Source organism: Lissotriton vulgaris, chromosome 1_1, assembly GCF_964263255.1.
Source record: "Lissotriton vulgaris chromosome 1_1, aLisVul1.2, whole genome shotgun sequence".
Taxonomy (NCBI): domain Eukaryota; kingdom Metazoa; phylum Chordata; class Amphibia; order Caudata; family Salamandridae; genus Lissotriton; species Lissotriton vulgaris.
The window spans coordinates 586,202,436-586,223,978 of NC_141685.1; the positions used below are offsets into that span (position 1 = coordinate 586,202,436).

The 21,543-nt window shown below is 45.9% G+C and overlaps 1 protein-coding gene across 1 annotated transcript in view; it reads left to right on the plus strand.

Moving 5' to 3' along the window:
• The window catches only part of LOC147747514 (spermatogenesis-associated protein 1-like), a 496,200-nt gene that overhangs the window by 204,923 nt on the left and 269,734 nt on the right, over positions 1–21,543 (plus strand). The window contains exon 5 of the mRNA XM_086953980.1: positions 5,809–6,415. Within this exon, the coding sequence (XP_086810106.1) occupies positions 5,809–6,415 (607 nt within the window). The remainder of the gene's footprint in view (positions 1–5,808; positions 6,416–21,543) is intronic.

The window sequence follows — 21,543 nt, forward strand, 5'->3', positions numbered from 1 at the left end:
GGAAACCCAAAAACCCATTTCGCTTTTCACACACCCTGCAGTTTCCCAGGTCTGTTTCTCAATGTCTGGTGCCTTCTCTTGCATGCCTTTTAACTCATCCCAAGTGTCTACAGTTTCCAGTACCATAGTTAGTTCTGTCCTTTCCCGTATCCCACTCACTTCCACCTCTGTGAAGGAATTGGTGAGCCTGAAGAAGTCATGTAACCTCTTTGAGACCACAATTGCCCGTAGTCGTGAACTGCCCCGAAACCATATTGGCTATCGGTGTAAATGGTGACTCGAATTTTGCTACCTGCTAAACAGGCGCGTGTCAATGCAATGATTTCGGCTACCTGAGCGGAGTGTACTCCTTCCAGGCAAGCGGCTTCCACAACTCCAGTAATGGTGCAAACAGCATAAGCTGCTCTCAACTGACCAACATCGTCCCTTACACATGAGCCATCAACAAAGAAAATTTCATCGGGGTCAGTCAGTGGCTCATCCACGATATCTGGTCTAGTTTGGTGCATAGTTCAGTCACATCAAGGCAATCATGATCTTCACATCCATCATCTTCTATATCATTTGGAAGTGGCATCAAAGTGGCAGGATTCAAAACAGAGCATCTCTTAAGAGTCACGTTCTCTGCAGCAAGAACGACTTGCTCATAGCGCGTGAGCCTGCTATTTGTCAGATGCTGTGTCTTGGTCCTGGTCATTAACAGTTCAACAGAATGCGGTACATACACCACTAACTGGTGTCCCATGACAATATTTTCACACCTCTCAATGCTGACACCCGTTGCAGCAACGGATTTGAGACATCCGGGCAACGCTGCGGCTACTGGGTCTAATGTAGCCGAGAAGTATGCAACTGGTCTACGGGCATTTCCATGGATTTGGACCAAAACTGACAAAGCACAGCCTTCTCTGTCACAGCAGTACAGTAAGAGTGGTTTTTCGTAATCCGGCATTCCTAGAGCAGGGGCACGACATAAGTCCTCCCTCAACTGCAAGAATGCCATCAAACAATCTTTGTCCCATGGTACCGGATCACTCACCTCCTTGTGCGTCAGTTTTTGTAACGGTTTTGCTTTCAGCGAAAAGTTAGCTATCCACTGTCGGCAATACCCAACCATTCCTAGAAACATCCTGACTTCTCTCTGTGTCGTGGGCGGATTCATTTTCATGATCGCCTCTATCCTGTCTGGTGACACCTTCCGCTTCGCTTTTTCAATTCGGTGACCCAAGTACTGTACTTCTGTCAGACAGTACTGTAACTTGCTCGGGGACACCTCTGCTACCAACTGGGAGGGTGGGATTTTTGATCTCTTATCTGATCACTCTTGATCTAAATCCCTGCTCAGGTCGACTGAATCTTTGATGCCTGTCATTGAGTAAAAAGGTAATCCACTACTAGGTTAATCAAACCAATAATTGGCACGACTCCGAAGAACCACTTACCACCGATAAGTTTTAAAGTTTTATTGTAAAGCTAGAGTTAACTGAAGGTATAGACATCTCAATATCAGATTCAAAAGGTACACTGGCATCAACAAGAACATGAATTCTCTGAATGATCTTAAACGACAGAAAAATACAACCAATGCCAATTCAAGAATCAATAGATTTGCCAATATAGACACAAGTTGAAGCTTGCGAGACATTTACAGAATGAAGAAAATATCAGGTTAGACTGTCCCTACACTGGACTAGGTGACATCCCTACTTGGCAGAATCTTAACCTAAAAAGGTGTCAGCCGTGGTGACTTCCAAAGAAGATCACGCACTTTTCTTAGTCTCAGATGAAACCCTATGCATAGCAGTCATGCCCTCTCTGCCTACCCATCCGCTCTCTTAGGGTCCTCAGGCCATCTGCTCTGCCTCCACCCCAGGGTACTGTCCCTAATACAAAATCACAATCGAGCTTGGAACGCCCCTCTGAGACGCCCCTCACGTGGTTTCAGTTCTGGTTTCTTCCATGATGGCTCTCCTCTGGGCCTCTCGTTAACGTTGACCTTGCTTCCCAGGCTCTTTCTCCAGTTCGCCGGTACCCCCCAGAACATTCCTGTATACTCCTCCAGGCCTGTGCCTGGCTCCCCGGACAGAGCTCCATTCATCACCCTCTTGATTGGGACCCCCTCGCACCTGCAAACAGACACCCATGAATAGGGCCCCAAATTCCGCTCTCTGGTTATCTCTCCCCGGCCATAAACTGTACAAAGGAATGACAATTTATGCTCTAACGAGTCTCGATTTTAACTAACACGTGCAGATCAAAGAAGCCACTTTATCTTTTCAGGCCTACTAAATTATCTTGCAAGCGGCCTGTACTCTATGAACCCTTATTTCTAAAACTAAAACAATTCTTGTTAATACACTTCGATTACTTATAACACTTCTATAAAACACGAATATATATGAACACTTCTAAAACATGATTCTTACATGTGAGCATCAATTATTGAATAATGGTAAATCCATGTTAAGTCAAAATGTAAGTATACGTTGTCAATCTTCATACATTGCCATGAGGCCTGCACATTTCTACGTTTTGCAGTGTTACATATACTTCAATAGCAGCTACATAACATGGATTCTGATTAACACTTCTAATCAATTTAATAATTACACACATTTCTACGCTAGTCTCACACTCTATATGGTTTCTATATTAACTAAACAAACATTCAGATACATATGTGATTATGTGATTAAATGCTTTGACTGCTTTAGCTAAGCCCGTGCATCAAGGTTGTAAATATGGTGTACTTATACGTTTTCTCAATTTTGCGCTCTCTCAGGAATTAGGAAAACTCTTCATCTGGCGGGCTGTCCTTTCAGGCGGAGAGAGGAAGAAGTTGGGACAGTGTCAGTGATTTACCAAGCTTGGTGGTACTGCTGTACATAACTGCCCCTTCTGATCTAAATTTACTTAGACTGGCAGCACCACAAGCAACTAAAGCCGTCATGAAGAGCCTATTCCATATTTGAGTTCACCAGCACCCGCCAGCCAGAGAGACACCCACATGCAAGGCGCTGAGATAGAGTACAGACAGGCACTGTCCATCAGGCTAGCGTGAGAGCTCGTACCGAAGGGTAGGATGGGTGGAGCATGCAGGCATGAGACAGACAAACGAGTTGGAATTAGTCTTCTCACGCTCATTCATGGAAGACATTGAGGCGGAACTTCCTTTTTGCCCTTGAACCCAGCCTCCTCTTCTCTAAATCATGCAGGCGAGGTCTCCGCAGTGAGTGGTTTACCCATTGTGATATCTTATGTCTGACTGTCCAGGCACATACCACATGCCCAACACAGGAAACTGCAATTTCCTGTGTTGGTCGTGTCCTCTTTTTAGCTCTAAGCTTCTCTGCCAAACCACAAATCCGCCACATTCTTTCCCTTAACCATCAATACTGGTAAAATGGCCCTTTGTGCAGTACTCCTGCTGCAGAAATCTGTAATCTGCAAAGTTAGTATTCAGGGGCTCGTTTATGAGATTGTGACCCAGTGCAGCGCAGCAAGTCACTTTATTGCGCTGCGTGACAGGAGAAGGGCAGGAATGTGTCGTATTTAAGGCAATACAGCACATTTCTGTCTTTTCCCTTGTGATGGATCCCTTATTGCAGCCTAACGCCAATGCAGGCACCCTTGATCCATGGTGCAAGATTGCCTGTGTTGCATGCAGGATTGTGTTTGTGCAGGAAAGAGCACCTTTCTGCACAAAAACAGTCCTGGGAGGCACATTCCTCTTTCTAGAGGAAGAAACAAGGAGGAATAGAGATATTTCTCCTCGTTATGCCTCCCCTGGGAAGGTGTAAGATTTTGCCACATTCCCAGGTTTGCAAGTTCTTAAATCTGATGTTGCGTCAGAATACATGGGATCAACCATGCAACACCGATGAAACTCCTTCCCAGAGTAGAGTAACGCAATGCAGCGTTTTGTGCTGCGTTGCGTTACTCCAGGATTTTGAAGTCACTCCGGGCCACACAAAGTGGCTTTGTGTGGCCTCAAAAATCTGACTTAGAGGTGTGCATCACACATGTACCAAGCTTCTCATAAATATGACCCTCACTCTTTAAAGCTTGACATGATGAGCGCTATGCGAAGGATTCAATAACTGAGCTTTCCCATATGATAAGCTGCCTTTAAAGTGCACTGCCGCTGGGCTCTTCAGGTCATTTAGGATCTGGACAGTTAATCAATAAACAATACATAGAAAGGCCTTCGCAAATATAGGAACACACACCCATAGAGTTACTTTTCAATCTAAGTTCCTGTTTGCTACCTTTCTGTTTCATTGGAGACCAGGAAGAGTAACTGGTGCTAGAGATGATGAAATATGATCAAAGACTGCGGCTCAACTTCTAAAGGGGCGTGGTAACAGGCTGGGGTGTTACAATGGAGAAGATTAGGCCATTGCTTTCTTTCACTGAAGTGCCGCAGAGGAGCAAAGCGTTCGTTTATTTCTGTGCCACAAGTTTTATATTTCACTCCAAGGACTCCATAGTTTTACAATATCACAATTTTTAGGTCTCACCTATGAAACAGTTCTTCTCTTCCTGTAAGCAAAAGCTTAGTATGAACACGGTGCTTTAAGTAAGATGAAAAAGGTGAAGGGACTGGGTCTCTAAAAAGAGTGTGGCCTAAGTAATTGAGCGCATGGCTTCATACATGTAAACTACAATCATGTGCTCTACACAGCATGCTCCCTCACCACCATGTTTGCGCTTCACACCATTTTTGTGCTACCTTGTAGGTTTTCTGCTATTGCATTCAGCCACGTCAGACAACAACAAACATATGCCTAAAAAAACAGACCTATTGGCTTTGTGATTGCTTGTTAGCCATTTGATATAAATGAGTAACAACAATGATTTAGTTGTAAATAATTAGAATTGGTTACATGTTACATATGTGACCATCACTAGGCGCATACTGGAGGGAGGCCAAGGATTAGATGACCAGGTACTCTGAACACCATTATGGGCTGCTGACTCACATTGCTTCAGCCTCAGCTCCTGAGATCTCAATCATGTCCCATTATGAACACCCTCTCACAACCAGAACTCACCTGGATACCTAATGCAACCCGGCTCACTTGTAGTATACAGGAATTGGCAAATCCAATAACTCACCCTTTTAGTGTTGAACATTTTGTTTTACCAATACTTAGTAAAGTATATTCCAATTACAATGCCAAATTGCACTAAAGCAAAGAGAGTTTACAGATGTTAACAAATTCAAAGTCTTCACGTACGTGGAATATGCAATGCAAATACAGTAACCTTTTGATAAAACTAGCGGAAACACCAATAGGCCCCAAGGATGAGTCATATTGGCTTTGCCAATGCTTGTTTATAGTATGCATTGGTGTCCTTGTTTGTCATTTTGGTGTAAACCTCATAAAATATCAAGATGAAACTCAGTGCTTAGAAGTGGTTTGTGAGTTAACTTTTTTTGGTAATGGGCAAAGGAGAACACTCTTAAACCTAAGAGGTTTGTGTTGTTTGCCTAATAACTCAGAGGAGAGACCCTGCTTAGATCTTGATTGGGTGGACAAGTTCCCCTTTAAGGTAACGTCTAGTGACAGCACATGGAGCTCTAAATTGTGAAAAGTTTTGCTAATACGGATCTTTGCATTTCTTCTTAATACGCTCTAGGTTTAAGGACTTTGTCTTTTAGCTTGGACCTAAAAATTTGTTATTTGTTTCAAAAGGTATGTGCTGTACTTAAGAGGCAATTTACCTCCACGAGACAGTAAGAAACACAAATATAAGAATGTTCATGTTTTCCAGATTGTTTAGTATCCTTTCTTCATTTTTCAGGCTCCACAGCCAGAGCTATATCTACTCCCTGGAGTTGACCACGTGGACAGTATCCCAGCATTGTCTCCACACCCACATCTTGATAATGTTCTTACTCCAGATTCCCAGAACTGTCTCCCTGTTGTTACAGACACACGGCTCCACCCTTCGGATGGTCAGCGCTCCCACACAGGGTTTCCTGAGATACAGCTCTACAATGCAGTTCCATCAGAGGCACAGGTCTACGAGACTCCTGTGCGGGATAAAGTTGTTCCAGACATACATCTCTTGGGTTCAGTTACATCGAATGCAAAGCGCCACGAGGCCCCTGTGCGGGATAAGCAAAATAATTCCGTGTTTCAAGAGCTACAGCTACAGAAGGAAGGTTCCATAAACTCTCCCCAGACACCAGTAGGTTTGAATGCTGCGATGAAGGCGAAAGTGCACTCCCCAATTCCAGATGAAAATCATAGGAAAACATTAATTCTCCCAGATGTAAGAGATGAAAAAGCCTTTAAATGGACTGGCAACGAAGTAGAAAGCGTTCCAGTCGTAACCAAAACCATCCATGAAGAAGAAAAGCACATGAAGAAGAAAGAGAGAAAGGACTTTCTCCACGCAAGAAAAGGTGCCAGTTACATTGCTTTTCTTCTGTGTTAAATAGTGCAATGCAGATGTTTTACAAATGCTGTTGAAAGAATTAAATCTATGAGGCATTTTTATGCGCCCTTGCTTCGATGAGTGGCGGCTGGTTATATGTTCCATATCAGTGGCGGCTCCTCTGCAATGGCAGAGAAGGGTCGCCCCATTGCCTGACTCAGAGCCAGCAAATGTAAAATAAAACAATGTTCTTGCATCATTTTATTTTGCATTTGCCGGCTCTTAGCCAGTGCTGTTGGGAGGGGCAGGGCCGAGGCATGGGAGTGGGGAGGAGGAGTGCTGCATGCACTCCACTCATTAATGCTTGTGTGTGTTTGGCTGGCCGTCTCAGGCTGACCAAAACACACATGCACACTTAGGTTTTCTCCAGCCCAGCTGCATTGAGCAGCAGGACTGGAGAAACCCCACAGACTCCCTGGTCTGAGCGGAGTGTCTTTCCTGCCCGCTCAGACCAATCCCTGAGCTGCTCTGAAGCATGGGGATTCGACAGGGAGTCTGACTCAGGGGCTAATGGGACAAGGCAGGCAGAGGAGAGGCGGCGTGGCGACATGCCACGCTGGAGGTGGCCGGCGGCAAAAGGTAAGGTTTTTTTCCTTTTCATATTGTATTTCTAACCCCACCCCGTGACTCCTCCCGCCCCACCATCTTTTGTTTGTAGCGATCTCCGCTTTTCCCTAGGCGGACTCCTGCAAAGGCCTGGAAAGATATGAATTATTGGATTGCAATGACGTCGAAGAAAGTGTTGGCGCGGAAAGTGTCATTTGATCCTTTAAGCTTTCTCTTGCATTTATCTCCGCCCTACCTATTGAATGCATTTCTGCTGGACTAAACTCTGCAGCTATTTGAGGAATCATCTCAGCTCTCAACTGCATGAATCTCTCCAGCTGTCTAATTGATGAAATTCTGCAGCCATCTACTGGATGACTCTATGACATCATCTACTGGTTGAATTTCTGCAGATGCCTATTAGATGAAACTCTGCAGCTGTCTATTGGATTAATCTCCATAACTGTCCGTTGGATTAATCTATGCAGTTGTCTATTGGTTGAATCTATGCAGGTGTCTATTGGATGAATCTTCGCAGCTGTCCATTGGATGAATCTATGCAGCTGTTTATTAGATGAATCTCTGTAGCCATGTACTGGATGAAAGTCTGCAGCTGAATATCTGCAGCCATATATTGGATGAACCTCTGCGGCTGTCTGTTGGGTAAATGAATGCAGCTGTCTATTGTATTAATCTATATCTCTGCATTGCTCGTTTTGGATGAATATCTGCAGCCAGTAGCAGCCCCTGCAGGTAAGAGCGGTGGGGCGGTGAGGCTGGATGGGGGGTTATTTTGACAGACGACGACGACGGAAAATTAATTGTTTATTTCATTTTCCCTCATGGTCATCTGTCCAACCCGGCCCCGCCGCTCTTAGCCGCATGGGCCGCTGCTGTCTGGAGCTGTATACTCGATGAATAACTGCAGCCCGTTATTGAATGGATTTCTGCTGCTGTCTGTTGGAGGAATTGCTGCAGCTGTCTGATGCTTAAATCTCTACAGCTGTCTATTGGTGGAATCTCTGTGGTTGTCTACTAGATGAATCTCTGAAATCGTCTACTGGATGGATCTCTGCGGTCGTCTGATGGGTGAATTTCTGCAGCCATCTATAGGATGGATCTCTTCAGCCTTTAGTTGAAGGAATCTCTGCAGCTGTTTACTGAACGCATCTAGGCCTTTGACTGTTGAATTCAACTCTGTCCTATGGAGAGTTCCTGTCTTTTTGCACCCTGAAGAAAGATGTATGTGATATTTGTGTGAGTGTACAGCCCTCATTTTTTTAATTACATCAAGTTCAATTCTTTAAATGAACACATATAATGGATGATTTAATTCATATTTCTTTTGCCTAAACAATCACTTTGTGCACAGTTCTCACCTCTACTGTGTCTCTGTACTAATTTTGATTGAATTGAAAACTTCTCAAGCCAGCCAAGGTACACAGCAATTAATGAGGATCCGCACCTAACCCAGAAAGTACCAAATGCCACCTCCCCTGTTATGAGAACAGGGTTTGAACATTGGCTTCCTAGGACTGGAAGTGAGTTGTTGGGTGATAAAACATCGGGTTTAGGAGAGGTAAAAAGGTAGTATGTGGTTGCATGGACATGAAAGCTGTGTAGTGATTCAGGGAAAAAAATTCCTTCCAAAGTAATGAACTTAAGAAAGATACAGCAACGGTTGCCTCTTCTTTTTTCCAGATATTGCCATCTACAGCATAAGCACTAGCTAACTTAGATTAATTCTGACTTTAGTGTAGAAACTGTAGAAAGTGCAAAGCAGGTTCCCAGGGGTGTGATCAAGATGGTGGCGTAGCTCGTTGCTTTCTGCTGGAGCTCCCAACCTGGCCATACAATCTTAGGCTTTGCTCTGCCTGGAGTCCCTGAGGGGTCCCGTGCTTACTGTTGGCATGAATGAGTGACCCTGGACTGGACTAGTGTGGTCTATGGACCTAACAAGTGACAGCATGGTTGGAGCTTGAGCCACCCAAGAGATTGCACCAAGACCTGGGTGAATCTAGGGTATCAAGAATGACTCCAGCCAGAGACAAGCCGGCTTGATGGAATAGATAAGTTTGGCTACTCCTATGGTTGGATTTCAGCTTTGCCTTGATTAACAGCCACTGGGTTTTGCTGCTGATAGTAGTTGGCTCATGGTCGGGCTGTGGACCCCGTTTGTAGGCAGCAAGGGCCCCTTCAGACATTGTTGACTCTGGCGGTGGGGCTGATATTTTCTTATAGTATATACATTTTATCTCTCACAGCTAAATCAAGCTGTGAGAACCCTTGGTGGCTCTCCAGGTTCTGGGGATGGTCCCGGAGCCAGCACCCACCCGCAGTATGGTAGAGGCAGACGGTGGAAGGGAGATTCCATGCCCCTTCTTGATTTTGTTGGGGACGGGGGGGGCAGGTTTTGCCACTGGACACCCTTTCATGGTTTTCTGTCCACTATATGTAAGCTCACATCCTTTCATGTGGACTTATGGTTGGTTTCATCACCTTTAATGCCAGAGCCCTGAATCTGAATTCACAGCATAAGCGAGTGTCTATTTGAAAAAGTCTTAGATTAGACACACCGGATGGGATATGCCTACAAGAAACGCATCTGCTACAGAAATATCAAGGAAAATTGCATCACCGCAATTACCACATGATTCACCACTGTTTTGCAGCCTCTAAACAGCACTGTGTTGCAATCCTTATTACAAGACCTTCCCTTTAGTGTTGCAGCTGTTTCTTAGTAGGTACATTTCAGGGATAGAGATAGTAGATACCGATAATATCTTAGTAGGTACATCTCACGGCTGATCTTTTACTACAGCTATGGTTTATGATCTTAATACTGCACAACACACTTTCCTTATCCTAGGCATGGAAATTCTAGGGGAGTCAGCTCAGGAGGAAATTGTGCTTACTGGGGACTTTAATGCAATGCGGTGTCCCCAGAAGTATAGAAAAGGTTCTCGAAAGGTAGAGGCCAGAGCTATTTCCAAATGCTTAAGGAGATCCCTGTGCAATTAGGCCTTTGAGATGCTTGTAGAGAGCTTGGCCAAGCAACCGTAAGTATCCCTTTTACACCATTGTCCACTAGACACAGTTTTGTATAGACTATGCCTCAGGGACATCTTAAGAATTTTAGGGGCCCCAGGGAAAACATAATTTGCGGCCCCCTGCTTGGATTCACTCTAAATTTACTATCCATTTTCAGCTCATTCACAACACTCTTTGCTGGTCCCTAAACCTTTAAGGGGACCCCAGTCGTTCAAGGGGCCTCCAATCAGTGCAAAGCCTTTCAATATTTATGAGATTTTCCATACCTGGGAGCCCCTTTTCATATTGTGCAGGGAGCCCCACAATTTTTGTGTTATGCCCTGTCTAAAACTGTTCTGAAACCTTAATGATGCGGTGATTACGAATCTACTAAGATGGGCGTACAATCTTCTACACGTAGATCAAGGCACCCTAAGAATTTTTTTTTAAAAAGAGACATTTGAGACCGTATCTACAAAATATACTCTAAACCAGAACTTGATTATTGCTTTTAAATTATCTAATTGCACACTCGCACTTTTGAAATCATGGTCTCCTGTCCAAATGAAACTCTTCCTGAAACATCTGACACCAAGGATTAGTTACGATCTCCACATCTCGCACTGTTTCAAACTACACCACTACGTACATTATGCAGAAGCCATTACATACAAACAGGCTCAACAATATATTTGTTTTTCCTTAAGGCATGGAATTCAGCAGTGTATACTTTTATTGAGGTTTGGGCTACTCTCTTTTAATTCACTAACTTCTAAATGGACTCACAAAGAACATGTTACCAGCAACTGTGATCTTTGCAATGGTGGTGTGAAAGATATGAAGCATGTATTGTCGTTATGCCCAAACCCGATACTGGTTGGGGCAAGAAGGCGCTATATAAAACCAATACATATTAGATACAACAGCGTATCTACGTAGAATCTGATCACGCTTTTTAACTCTCCTCTAGATGAATATGTATGCCATAACCTGTTTAAATGTTTAAAATATTTTTTAAATATGTATTGATTGTTTTATGTGAATATTAATAGCAATTGTTCTGTATTAAATTTGTTGTCCTCTGCAGAAAACTAAATCAAATAAACTAAAACTTGAAACTTAATGATGGGGCCCCTATAAAGGTGGGGTCCCCTACCAGAGCTTACTTTGCCCATGCCTTAAAACATCTCTGCTATGCCTAGGTTAGCAACAGCCTTATGGCAGTGGTGCACTTATTGGATATTTGTGAAATTTTAGTTTCGGACCACACACTAATGTTCCTTGAATTAGGGCCAGTATTATGTTCTAGAGGCTGGCGCCTTCCTTCCTCCCTGCTGCAAGAACCAGTTATTCACATTGGTGAATATTTTGACATCAACGAGGGAGGGGAGGTTTTGGTCTGTGGGGCATGGGACACCTTTAAGGCAAACATATGAGATAGATTTATTGCTGTTGCTGCTGAACGGCATCACCAGCGCAAATTATAACAGGAAATCAGGGACTTGGACAGAGAAAGGGCCACCACACCCACCCGACAACTTACGTGTAAATGGATCTCAGCTAGAGGGAATATATATCCCAACCTTCATGCTAAAAATCCCAGCCCGCAGGCTAGGCAACAGGATAATGATCACCTTTCTAAACTTACAAGCTTCACAAATAGATCCAAGTAGAAAAGGTTAATCACGCTGTTAAGATCATGAAATCCAATAAAGCCCCAGGCCCAGACTGTTACACAATACAGTTTTTTAACACGTTTTCCTCTAAACTGGCACCCAAACATACATCCTTATTTAAATCATGTGCAAGCAGCTGAGCCACATCAGCTTTGATAGGTGAGGTGATCATAACGTTCCTTCCAAAACCTGGCAAAGACCCCGATTTTGCACATGGTATTGGCCTAAGCCTTACTAAATATTAATGGCAAGCTCTACAGTAAGATATTAGCTAGCTGACTGAATGTGGTTCTCTACAGCCTAGTCCATCCAGATCAGTGTCTATTTATACAGTGACACCAGATGCACAATAATATCAGATCTACTATCCACAAAGTCGAAAATGTCAGACATCGGCTCAACATTTCTAACCTCTACTACAGTCTTCTTTCTCAAAAGGCCTTGCTGTATTGGAAGCATGATCAGACATGGCAGCATGTGCTGGGAGTGCAGACAACCCAGAAGCAGTGGGAAAGGTTGGGAAGGAACATTCACTCTACTCACTGTTTATTTTATTAGCGCTGATTATCTTTTGAATTTACACAATTGTATTTGTGCTGTTTTAATCGCACCCCATCCCTTGCCGCATCTTGCCGCATCTTACCTCCAGAGTCTCCTGTGACCTCAGGGAGCAGATTTCGGGCTCCTGTTGATCATCGGCCTCAATCCCTCCAGGCGCAGACTTTGGGCGCCCATCTTGGGGGAGGACGAGGACAGCGCTCTAGTGTTTGGGCGATTTGGGCCTAGACACTATGAAATGAACACCCCTTCCCGTCCGCGCAGGCAAGCCCGTCTGTGCCCGTCCGTGACCGGACGGGGTCAGGGGCATTAACCCCTGCTCGAATTCCTTCAGACTCCCCAAGAGTGATCACATACTCTAAAGAGCAGCTAGAATGCCCGTGACCACCTACCAGGAAAGCATGCAGGCATTCATTGAAAGCTGAAATGATGCCCCTAAGCTGTAGGACCTGCTCTCAAAATACCAAGAACAGAAATGAACTTGAACATAAGATGAAGCCTCTGACTATGTTTCAGATCAACTGTTGTTCGCTTAGAAAACACAAATTTGAAATATTTGACCTCTTAACAGAACAACAACCTGCAGTTCTTTTTATGACTGAGACGTGGCTAGATGAGGAGTCTACCCAAAATATTCTAGAGGCTCTACCCCAAAAATTGGACCGAACAAAGGGGAGGGGGTATTGCTATTATTCATAAACTCGAACTGACATGCACCCTGGAAGCTGCTACGATTAAGGATAGTGAAGCTGCTTTCTTTGAGATTAAATACAGGCCTAATATAACCTTCAATGGCTACCTAATCTACCGCCTGCCTGGAGGTTCTACAAATTTTATAGACAGTTTGACAGAGGTAATGGCTCAATCAGCTCTGCGTTACTTACAATAAGCTTCTTGTCCTAGGGGACCTAAATCTCCATCTTGAAGATGAAAATAATAGGGATGCCCGAGGATTACTAGCATCCTTAGGAATGTTCAATCCTAAACTACAATCCCTAAGATCTACTCATAAGGCGGGTCACCTCCTTGATCTGATCTTTGCTAACTGGGAGGGAGTGGTGGTCCAACCACCTATCCAGGTACTATGGTCGGACCACTTCTTGATCAAATTTACAATCCCAGGAGGGCCTAAACAACCCCAACGAACCAAGCAGATGGCATCTAAGCGCAGACAATGGGGGAAACTTAAACAAGCTGACTTAGAACTCGCCCTTAAGGCAGGCAGCCCCCCATTGAAAGAAAGTGTGGAGGAAGCCTGGACGGATTATGAGAATTGGCTAACAAGAGCGTTGGACGCAGCTGCACCATGGACAACCAAGGCGCCTGTAAGATACTCTAAATCGGCACAATGGTTTGACGCTGACTTAAAAGCTATCAAATCAAAATGCAAAAAGCTAGAACGCATCTGGCGCAGTAAATATGAGGAAACCGCCAAACTCGACTATAAAAATAGTATAAAAAATTATCATAGAAGGATTAGAATAGCCAAAAGAAACATTTCTAAACAAAAGAATTGAATCAGCTGATAATTCTACCAAGGAACTCTTTGTTATCTACAAGGAACTTACTTCATCTGATAGGACTATAGCCCCAGATATACACTCTACAGCAACCTGCGAAGCGATTGCGGATTTCTTCGTACAAAAAGTTGAGAATATCTATAAAACCTTTCCGAAGGTCATGGATGGCCCAATTACTGACCATGCCACTAGTGTTGAATCAACAAATACTTGTCACCTACACCATTTTACAGTGCCAGATAATACTGAGCTGCTGAGAATCATTCATAGTATACAATCGGGCTCCCCTAAAGACGTAGCGCGCCCCAAGATCTTCAGAAACCAGGCTGAACTTCTTGTAAATCATATAAGCCATATGGCTAAATTATCTTTTCAGACGAGCCACGTACCACAAGACTGGAAAATAGCGCAGGTTATCCCTGTCAAGAAAAAGGCCATCTCAGTGTAACTCAACTGGACAACTATCGTCCTATATCGCTCCTACCCTTCTGCGCTAAGGTGGTGGAAAAGATAGTCAATGCCCAGCTGATAAAACACTTAGAAGAGGGTTATCATCTCCACCCCTCGCAGTCAGGGTTCAGAGCTTATCATTCTACCGAATCAGCTCTTCTCTTTTCCACAGAGCTATTAAGAAGTAGAGTAGATGAAGGGATGACAGCTGCGCTCCTTTTATTAGATCTGAGCGCGGCATTTGACACCGTCTCACATCCCCTACTACTCTTGCATCTTAGCGAGGTTGGAATTGAGGGCCTGGCTCATGAATGGATGCGCGCGTTCCTGGCAAATAGGCAATTCCAAGTCCATTGCCCTCCTTTTAAATCAGACATACGATCACTTTGGCACGGGGTGCTGCAGGGCTCAATCTTGAGCCCTACACTATTTAATCTTTATATGGCACCCCTGGCCGAGATAGTCGAGGCGTACGGGGTCGAGATAGTGTCATACGCGGATGACACTCAGCTGATAGTGACACTCTCTCGGCCGTCCGAGGAAACCTCGGCTAGTTTCTCGGCGTGTCTCAGTGATCTAGCTAGATGGATGAATACCAACTGTCTGTGCCTTAACGCGAATAAAACAGAGCTTCTCGTGCTGGGGAAGACTCCGTTCATCTGGTCGTCTGCATGGTGGCCATTAGAACTCGGCGCCATTCCAAAGCCCTCAGAACAGGTGAAAAACTTAGGGGTCAGATTAGATTCTATTCTGTCCTTCGAACACCACACTAGAGGGATTGCAGGCAAATGCTACGGGATCCTTAAGACTCTACGGAAGACCTTGGACTCCCTCCCTGCAACTAGTAGGAAAATTTTGATCCATGCCCTAGTAACCCCCCATCTTGATTACAGTAACTCACTGTATATGGGTCTGAGCAAAAAAGGTCTACAGCGTCTGCAATGCGAGCTGGACGCAGCTGCTAGACTGGCACTTAACCTATCTAGAAAGTCCTCGGTGAAACATGCCTTAGCCACCCTCCACTGGCTGCCCATACGAGAGCGCATTGTATTCAAAACAATGTGCCTGACTCACCGCATTGCCCAAGAAAAAGGACCAATATATCTCCAAAAATTACTGACCAAGTATCAACCCAAACGCCATTTAAGATCTCAAGGCTGTAAGCTTTTCCAAGTGCCCAGAATCTACCGGGCGCGTATGGGCGGTCGAGCTTTGAAATACCTGGCCAGCAAACAATGGAACTCACTGCCCAGTGAACTCAGGATGGAGCCATCAGAGAAGATTTTCCGTCAAAAACTAAAAACCTATCTATTCCCGAAGCTATGAGCCCCCTTCTTGCTTCCCATTTGCCTAACCCTCTTTTCTCCCGGTATCTGCCCAGTCCTTTGTTCACACAGCACGGGGACACACTGTTTCCTAGTGTAACCAGGCGCTATATAAGATGCTTCTATTATTATTATTATTATTATTATTATTCAGGGCACAGAGCTACATTTCAAAATGTGGTTTGGGTGGCATTATACTCCTACAGGTCTAAATCACACATATCCCAGCACAAGTACCAGCTGTTGGAAGGAGTGTGGGGCACTTAGAGATGCACTCCATATCCAGTGGACACTGCTCCAATATGTGCATCTTTTGGAAGAAGGTGGCAGGCACTTTGTAAGCGGTTTTGGAGTTCCCTCTGCCATTCTCTGTTTCTATTAGGATTAAAGCCCCTGGTACTGGATTCAATGTCAAAAAGTGAATGTTATATGGTCTTACAGTGCCTGGGAGTGGGTACACTAACCCTAGCACGCAACTGGAAAAAAACACAAACCCCTCCACTCTCTCAGTGGCTCCAAAGACTTTGACCCCTCCTCGCCATGGAGCAACGTTCCACCAATTTGAATGCCGCTCATTTGCTTTTTGAAGCTAAGTGACAGCCCTTTGTATATTATAGACTGCACTGTTTGTCTGCCACAGTGGTGCTCTTGAAGGCAAGTTTGATTGAAGCTAACTCCTCTTTTTTATTTGTATTGAACCTTGAAATATCTAAGGGAACATCTATAGGTTGAGTGGTCTGATTTTGAATTTTCATATTTTTCGGGTCCAGCAGTAGGGAGGTTGGGGAGAGATTGCATTTTTTGTCCTTTAGTCGCCGCAGGGGACACGTTGGGGTAAGGCATATATAGTTATATTTGGCCACACCCTTTATCTGCTTCTTGATTTCACTCACAAGGGGAAAGGTTGCTTCTTGACTGAATCCTGGAACTTTATCCTATTAAGCTGTATTTATCTCCCCAAGGTGAAATGATGTATGATGGTGGCAGATATGGTTTTTGTTTGTTGTTTTTAAAACTCAATACAAAAAGTTACCCTAAAAAGCTGGTGCTCAGCTGTGCACTGCTCACTGATTTTATGGGTATAATCTTCCATTCTGCACTTTTATTGCTGTGAGTCTGGTCCGCTGTACGTTCTGTAGGAGGTGCATGATAAGTGTAAGAAATCTGGGCCAAAAAGTCCCAGAGTATTAAAAGAAGGTACCGGGACCCCATTTTAACAACCAGGGGGTTTTAACGTTGGTGTCCTTGGGCCCCTGTACTACGGACCCTCAAACCTCTTATTAGTTCTCTTCCAGGGGATCCTCATCAATAGTCATAAGCATTAGCATATTCCCGCCCATGCGCGGGATCCCGGAAACACTATATTATATGTGCCCCAAATATATATACTCATATATATATATACCTATATATATATATATATATATATATATATATATATATATATATATAAAAACAAACAATAGCAGCCAAATGCACAATAGAGCTGGATCATGCTGTAAGGAATTTCCACCATACATGAACATAAGCATTAGAAAACATGAAAAACAACTCCAAAGATTGTTTTGAAACTGTTTTAATGCTGAAAAAACAGTAGAAATTCTCATTATATCCTGAAAGCATAGAAAGCACCCAGGCTGCATTGCAAACACACAGTCTAAAAAGACTGAAAAGCTAACCTGCAGCTGCATGCTACCAAAAAGTGACACCATGCCTTTAAGGCACTCATGACCCCCAGTTTCCCATCATGCCTCAGGGGTGACAGTTGGGTCAGTTGTTCTTTCCGGCTCCTTCAGGAAGGATCCTGGTTACACAGCTCCACTCTTTTTCTGTTTTCTGACAGAAAATTCACTCAGTTTTCAACTTTTTTGACCTTACTTCGACGTTTTTCATCTAGTCAAGTAGGTTTTCTCTTGTTGGTTGGCTTTTTCATCTTGAAATGTCTTCCCTTTTCGACAAATGCCCTTCTTGTGGCAAGAAGAAGGCAAAGACGGACAGCCATGAGGTATGCATTCTGTGCTTACCTGAAGACCATGACCCAAGGACCTGCCCTCACTGTGAATCTCTGTCCTCAAGAACTTTAAAAGACAGAGAGAGGATTTGTGTCTATGGCCGAGCCCATAGGTCTTCAAGAGGGAGGTCCCCAGCCAAGAAGTGCTCCAAGATGTCCAGAGAACCTTCAAAGGGTGAGTCTTCTCGTCCTACAGCTTCAGCGTCGCGCTCGGCGCTGAGAAAGGAGCAACCGGTGGGTCATTCTTCAAAGAAACGACGTGTATCACCGTCGATGGCGGGCTCGCCATCAAGAAGAACAGGTATGTATTCGTCGAGACGTCCAAAGCTTCCGCCATCGTCAACTCGGCGACAATCGGCGTCAAGAGATAAGACCCCTCCGCCGTCGTCAACCAGGCGACGGTCGGCGTCGAGGGGCGTTACACCTCTGCCGTCGTCAACCGGGCGACGACCGGCGTCGAGATGTGTGACTCCTCCGCTGACGTCAACCTGGCGATGTTCAGCGTCGTGGGGTCAGGAGCCTCCGCCTTCGTCGGCGTCACGATGTTTGGCGTCGAGAGCTGGCTCACCTCCGTCGTCGCAGGCTAAGCGACCGACGTCGAGAGCCACAAGTCCTTCATCGTCGACAACCAGGCGCCGATCGGCTTAGAGGAGGAGATCTTCATCGACGTCGCGTAGACGTTCGGCGTCGAGGGCGACCAATACCCCTCCGCCGACGTCACGTGGACATTCGATGTCAAGAGAGGAAGCTCCGTCGTCGGCCACACAACGCCGATCGACGTCGAGGGACCATCATTCATCACGCCATTCGCCATCGAGGCATACGACGTCGAGGTTGCTCGATCCGCCGACGCCGCAGAGAGAGTCAGCGTCGAAGGAAAGGACCTCGTCGATGGCGGAGCAACGCCGGTCGAGGTCGAGAGATCATCAGCGATCAAGGTCGAGGCATGCGCCTTCGGAGCATTCGACGTCGAGGCGCCAAGAGCGGTCCAGATCGATGTCGAGACAACTTGAGCGAGCTGAGCGCTCGGCTACAAGGTCCAGGAAGGGTTCAGTAATCCTTGTGACTGAATCAGCCTCCCGCCACTCTTCGGGCTCTTCCAGATCCCAGTCAAGATCCAGGAGTCCTGCCCGCAGATCGAGAAGTCCTGCCCGCAGACCTCCCACAGAGGGTGTGCAGTTGTCTCCCAGATAGAATAGGCTTCTGCACAATTGGCGAGACTCAGGAGCCAGAAGGAGGCTGCAGGAATATGTCAGCCCAGTGCATAGATCTCCACTGCAAAGACTGGTCGAAGAAGTGGATAGACATTGCCCTCCCATGCGCAGAGAAAGATTGCCTGTGAGACAAGCAGCATCTCGTTCCCCTGCACGAGAAGAACGTTCAGGGAGGTCTCACGAGAGGAGACGTAATCGTTCCCCTGGACAGCAGGTACCAGCCAGAAGCTCTTGAGAAAGAAGAGCTTGAACACCAGCTACTTCTTCTACCTCTTCTACCCGCTCTTCCATGCAGGATTACTCCCCCACCTTGGTGGATAGCCCTATCTCTAGAGTTTCCCCGGTGGACGATATCAACAACTACCATGATGTCCTACAGAGGGGTGCACTGAAATTGAACATCGAGATGTCTGTTCCACAGGTCTCCACGACAATCATCTTTGAGACTCTTCACCAAAAGTCGGGGTCTCGTCCAGTGCTACCGTTGGCCCCGGGGATCATGGATCCTGTAAATGATGTGTTCCTGGCTCCAGCATCAGTAAAAGCGGTGCTGGCCCACATCCAGAAAAAGTATAAGGCCGCACCCTCTGATCCAATCTTTGTGAAAGCAGACCCTCCCGCCTAATCAGTAGTGGTGGCGGCGGCACGAAAAACCCACTCAGTCTCTCCCTCCTCCTCAACTCCTCCTGACAAGGACAGCAAGTTGCAAGACTCGTGGGGCCGCAAGGTCTGCAGTTCTGCCGCTTCGTCGCTGAAGGTTTCTAGGCGGCTGCGTTTTTAGACAGGTACGATAGAGCCTTATGGGACTCAATGGAGCGTTTTAAATCAAAATTGCCTAATGAGGACCAGCAAGACTTCGAGGAGACCCAGACGGAAGGAAGCCTGGTGGCTAATCAGATTATTAGCACTGCTGCAGATGGAGCAATACTGGCGTGACTTACCTATGCCCATGGGGTATGGGCCAGACGTTCGACGTGGCTGCGCCTGACAGGCCTCAAGCCTCAAGCCGGAAGCGCAGCAACGCATCCTAAACCTCCCGTTTACCGGCACATCTCTCACACGGATGACAAAATGAGTTGGATGAAGGCCGAGCTCGACACCGTCAAGGCAGTCGGCCTAGAAAAAAAGAAAGAGTTCAAACGCCGTTTCAAGTCCAACAAAGGCAGAAGGGCTCAACAGGGGGTTCAAACCCCTCAGTGGTCCCAGAACAAATCCCAGGGCAAGACCCAGTTTCGGGGTGGTAAAGCCAACCGAGGTAGAAGAGGTCACCAGCAGTCCTCTACTTCGACAAGAGGAGGAAAACAATGAGCACTGGCTTCCTCTAGCGCCGTTGTCCACTGCAGTGGGAGGAAGTGTTTCAAAACATCTGGCAGAGTGAGACAGCATCACGAACGATCGGTGGGTGCTGAATACACTGCGCAATGGATATGTTCTTCGTTTCCGTGCGAGACATTCACCCAAAGAAATCTCGTCCGCACCAACTCGATCTGCTCCAAAAAGAGGTGAAGGCTCTTCTCCAAAAAAGAGCTATAGAAGAGGTGCCTCCCTCTCAAAGGGGAGAAGGAGTCTACTCTAGATACTTTCCTGTCCACAAAAAGGATCAGGAAAACAAGTTCGGCCTATCCTGGATCTTCGTGTTCTGAACAAGAACATAGTCAAGGAGAAGTTCCGCATGCTTGCTCTTAATCCAAATATGTCCACATCTGCAAGTAGGAGATTGGATGTGTTCGATGGACTTGCAAGATGCCTACTTCCACATTCCAATTGCCATGCGGCATCTGAAGTTCTTAAGGTTTCTGGTGGGCAATAAGCACTACCAGTACAGGGTCCTGCCTTTTGGGCTAAAGTCAGTGCCGAGAGTCTTCACCAAATGCATGGCAGTGGTGGCAGCCTTCCTGCACAAAAAAGGACTTTTCGTCTATCCCTTCCTAGACGACTGGCTCATAAAAGGCCCATCTCCTCGACAGGTAGAGAGCGACTTCCACCTTTGCCTGCTACAATTGCACAGACTCGGCCTCCATGTCAACATGGAGAAGTCGGTACAACTACCAACCCAATCCATACACTACCTGGGCTCCTTTCTGGATACAGAATTGGGAAAAGCGTATCCTTCGGAGGAGAGACTATTTTCTATGCAGCAGAAGTGCAGAGTTCTGCTACAGTGCCAGAATCCAACAGCGCGTGAAGTAGCGTCTCTGCTGGGTTCCATGGCGTCCTGCATCTTCCTGATTTCTCAGGCCAGGCTGAGGATGCAACCTTTACAGCAGGCTCTGGAGGACCAATGGGATCAGTCGACAGGGCTCTGGGAAGACCGGATCTTTCTTTCCCAGGTGACGAAGACCTCCATCAAATGGTGGCTCACCCTCGCAACCGTCTGGTGGGAGTGCTTTTTCACCAGCCTCTCCCAACACAGTCTATATTCACCGACGCGTATCTCCAAGGCTGGGGAGCACACATGGGGTGTCTGCAGATTCAAGGAAGGTGGTCAGCAAAAGAACAGTAATACCATATCAACATGCTGGAGCTCCGAGCAGTCCATCTGGCTCTGAAGTCCTTCCTTCCTGCTCTGGAATCACACTCAGTTCTGATCCAAACGGACAACACAACGGCCATGTTCTACCTGAACAAGCAGGGCAGAACCCGGTCACGTCCTCTCTCTCAGGAGGCATAAGCCATCTGGCACTGGCTGCTCGCCAGAATCTCACAGTAGTAGCGGTGCATCTCCCAGGAGAGCTAAATATCAAGGCCGACGCACTCAGCAGGCAC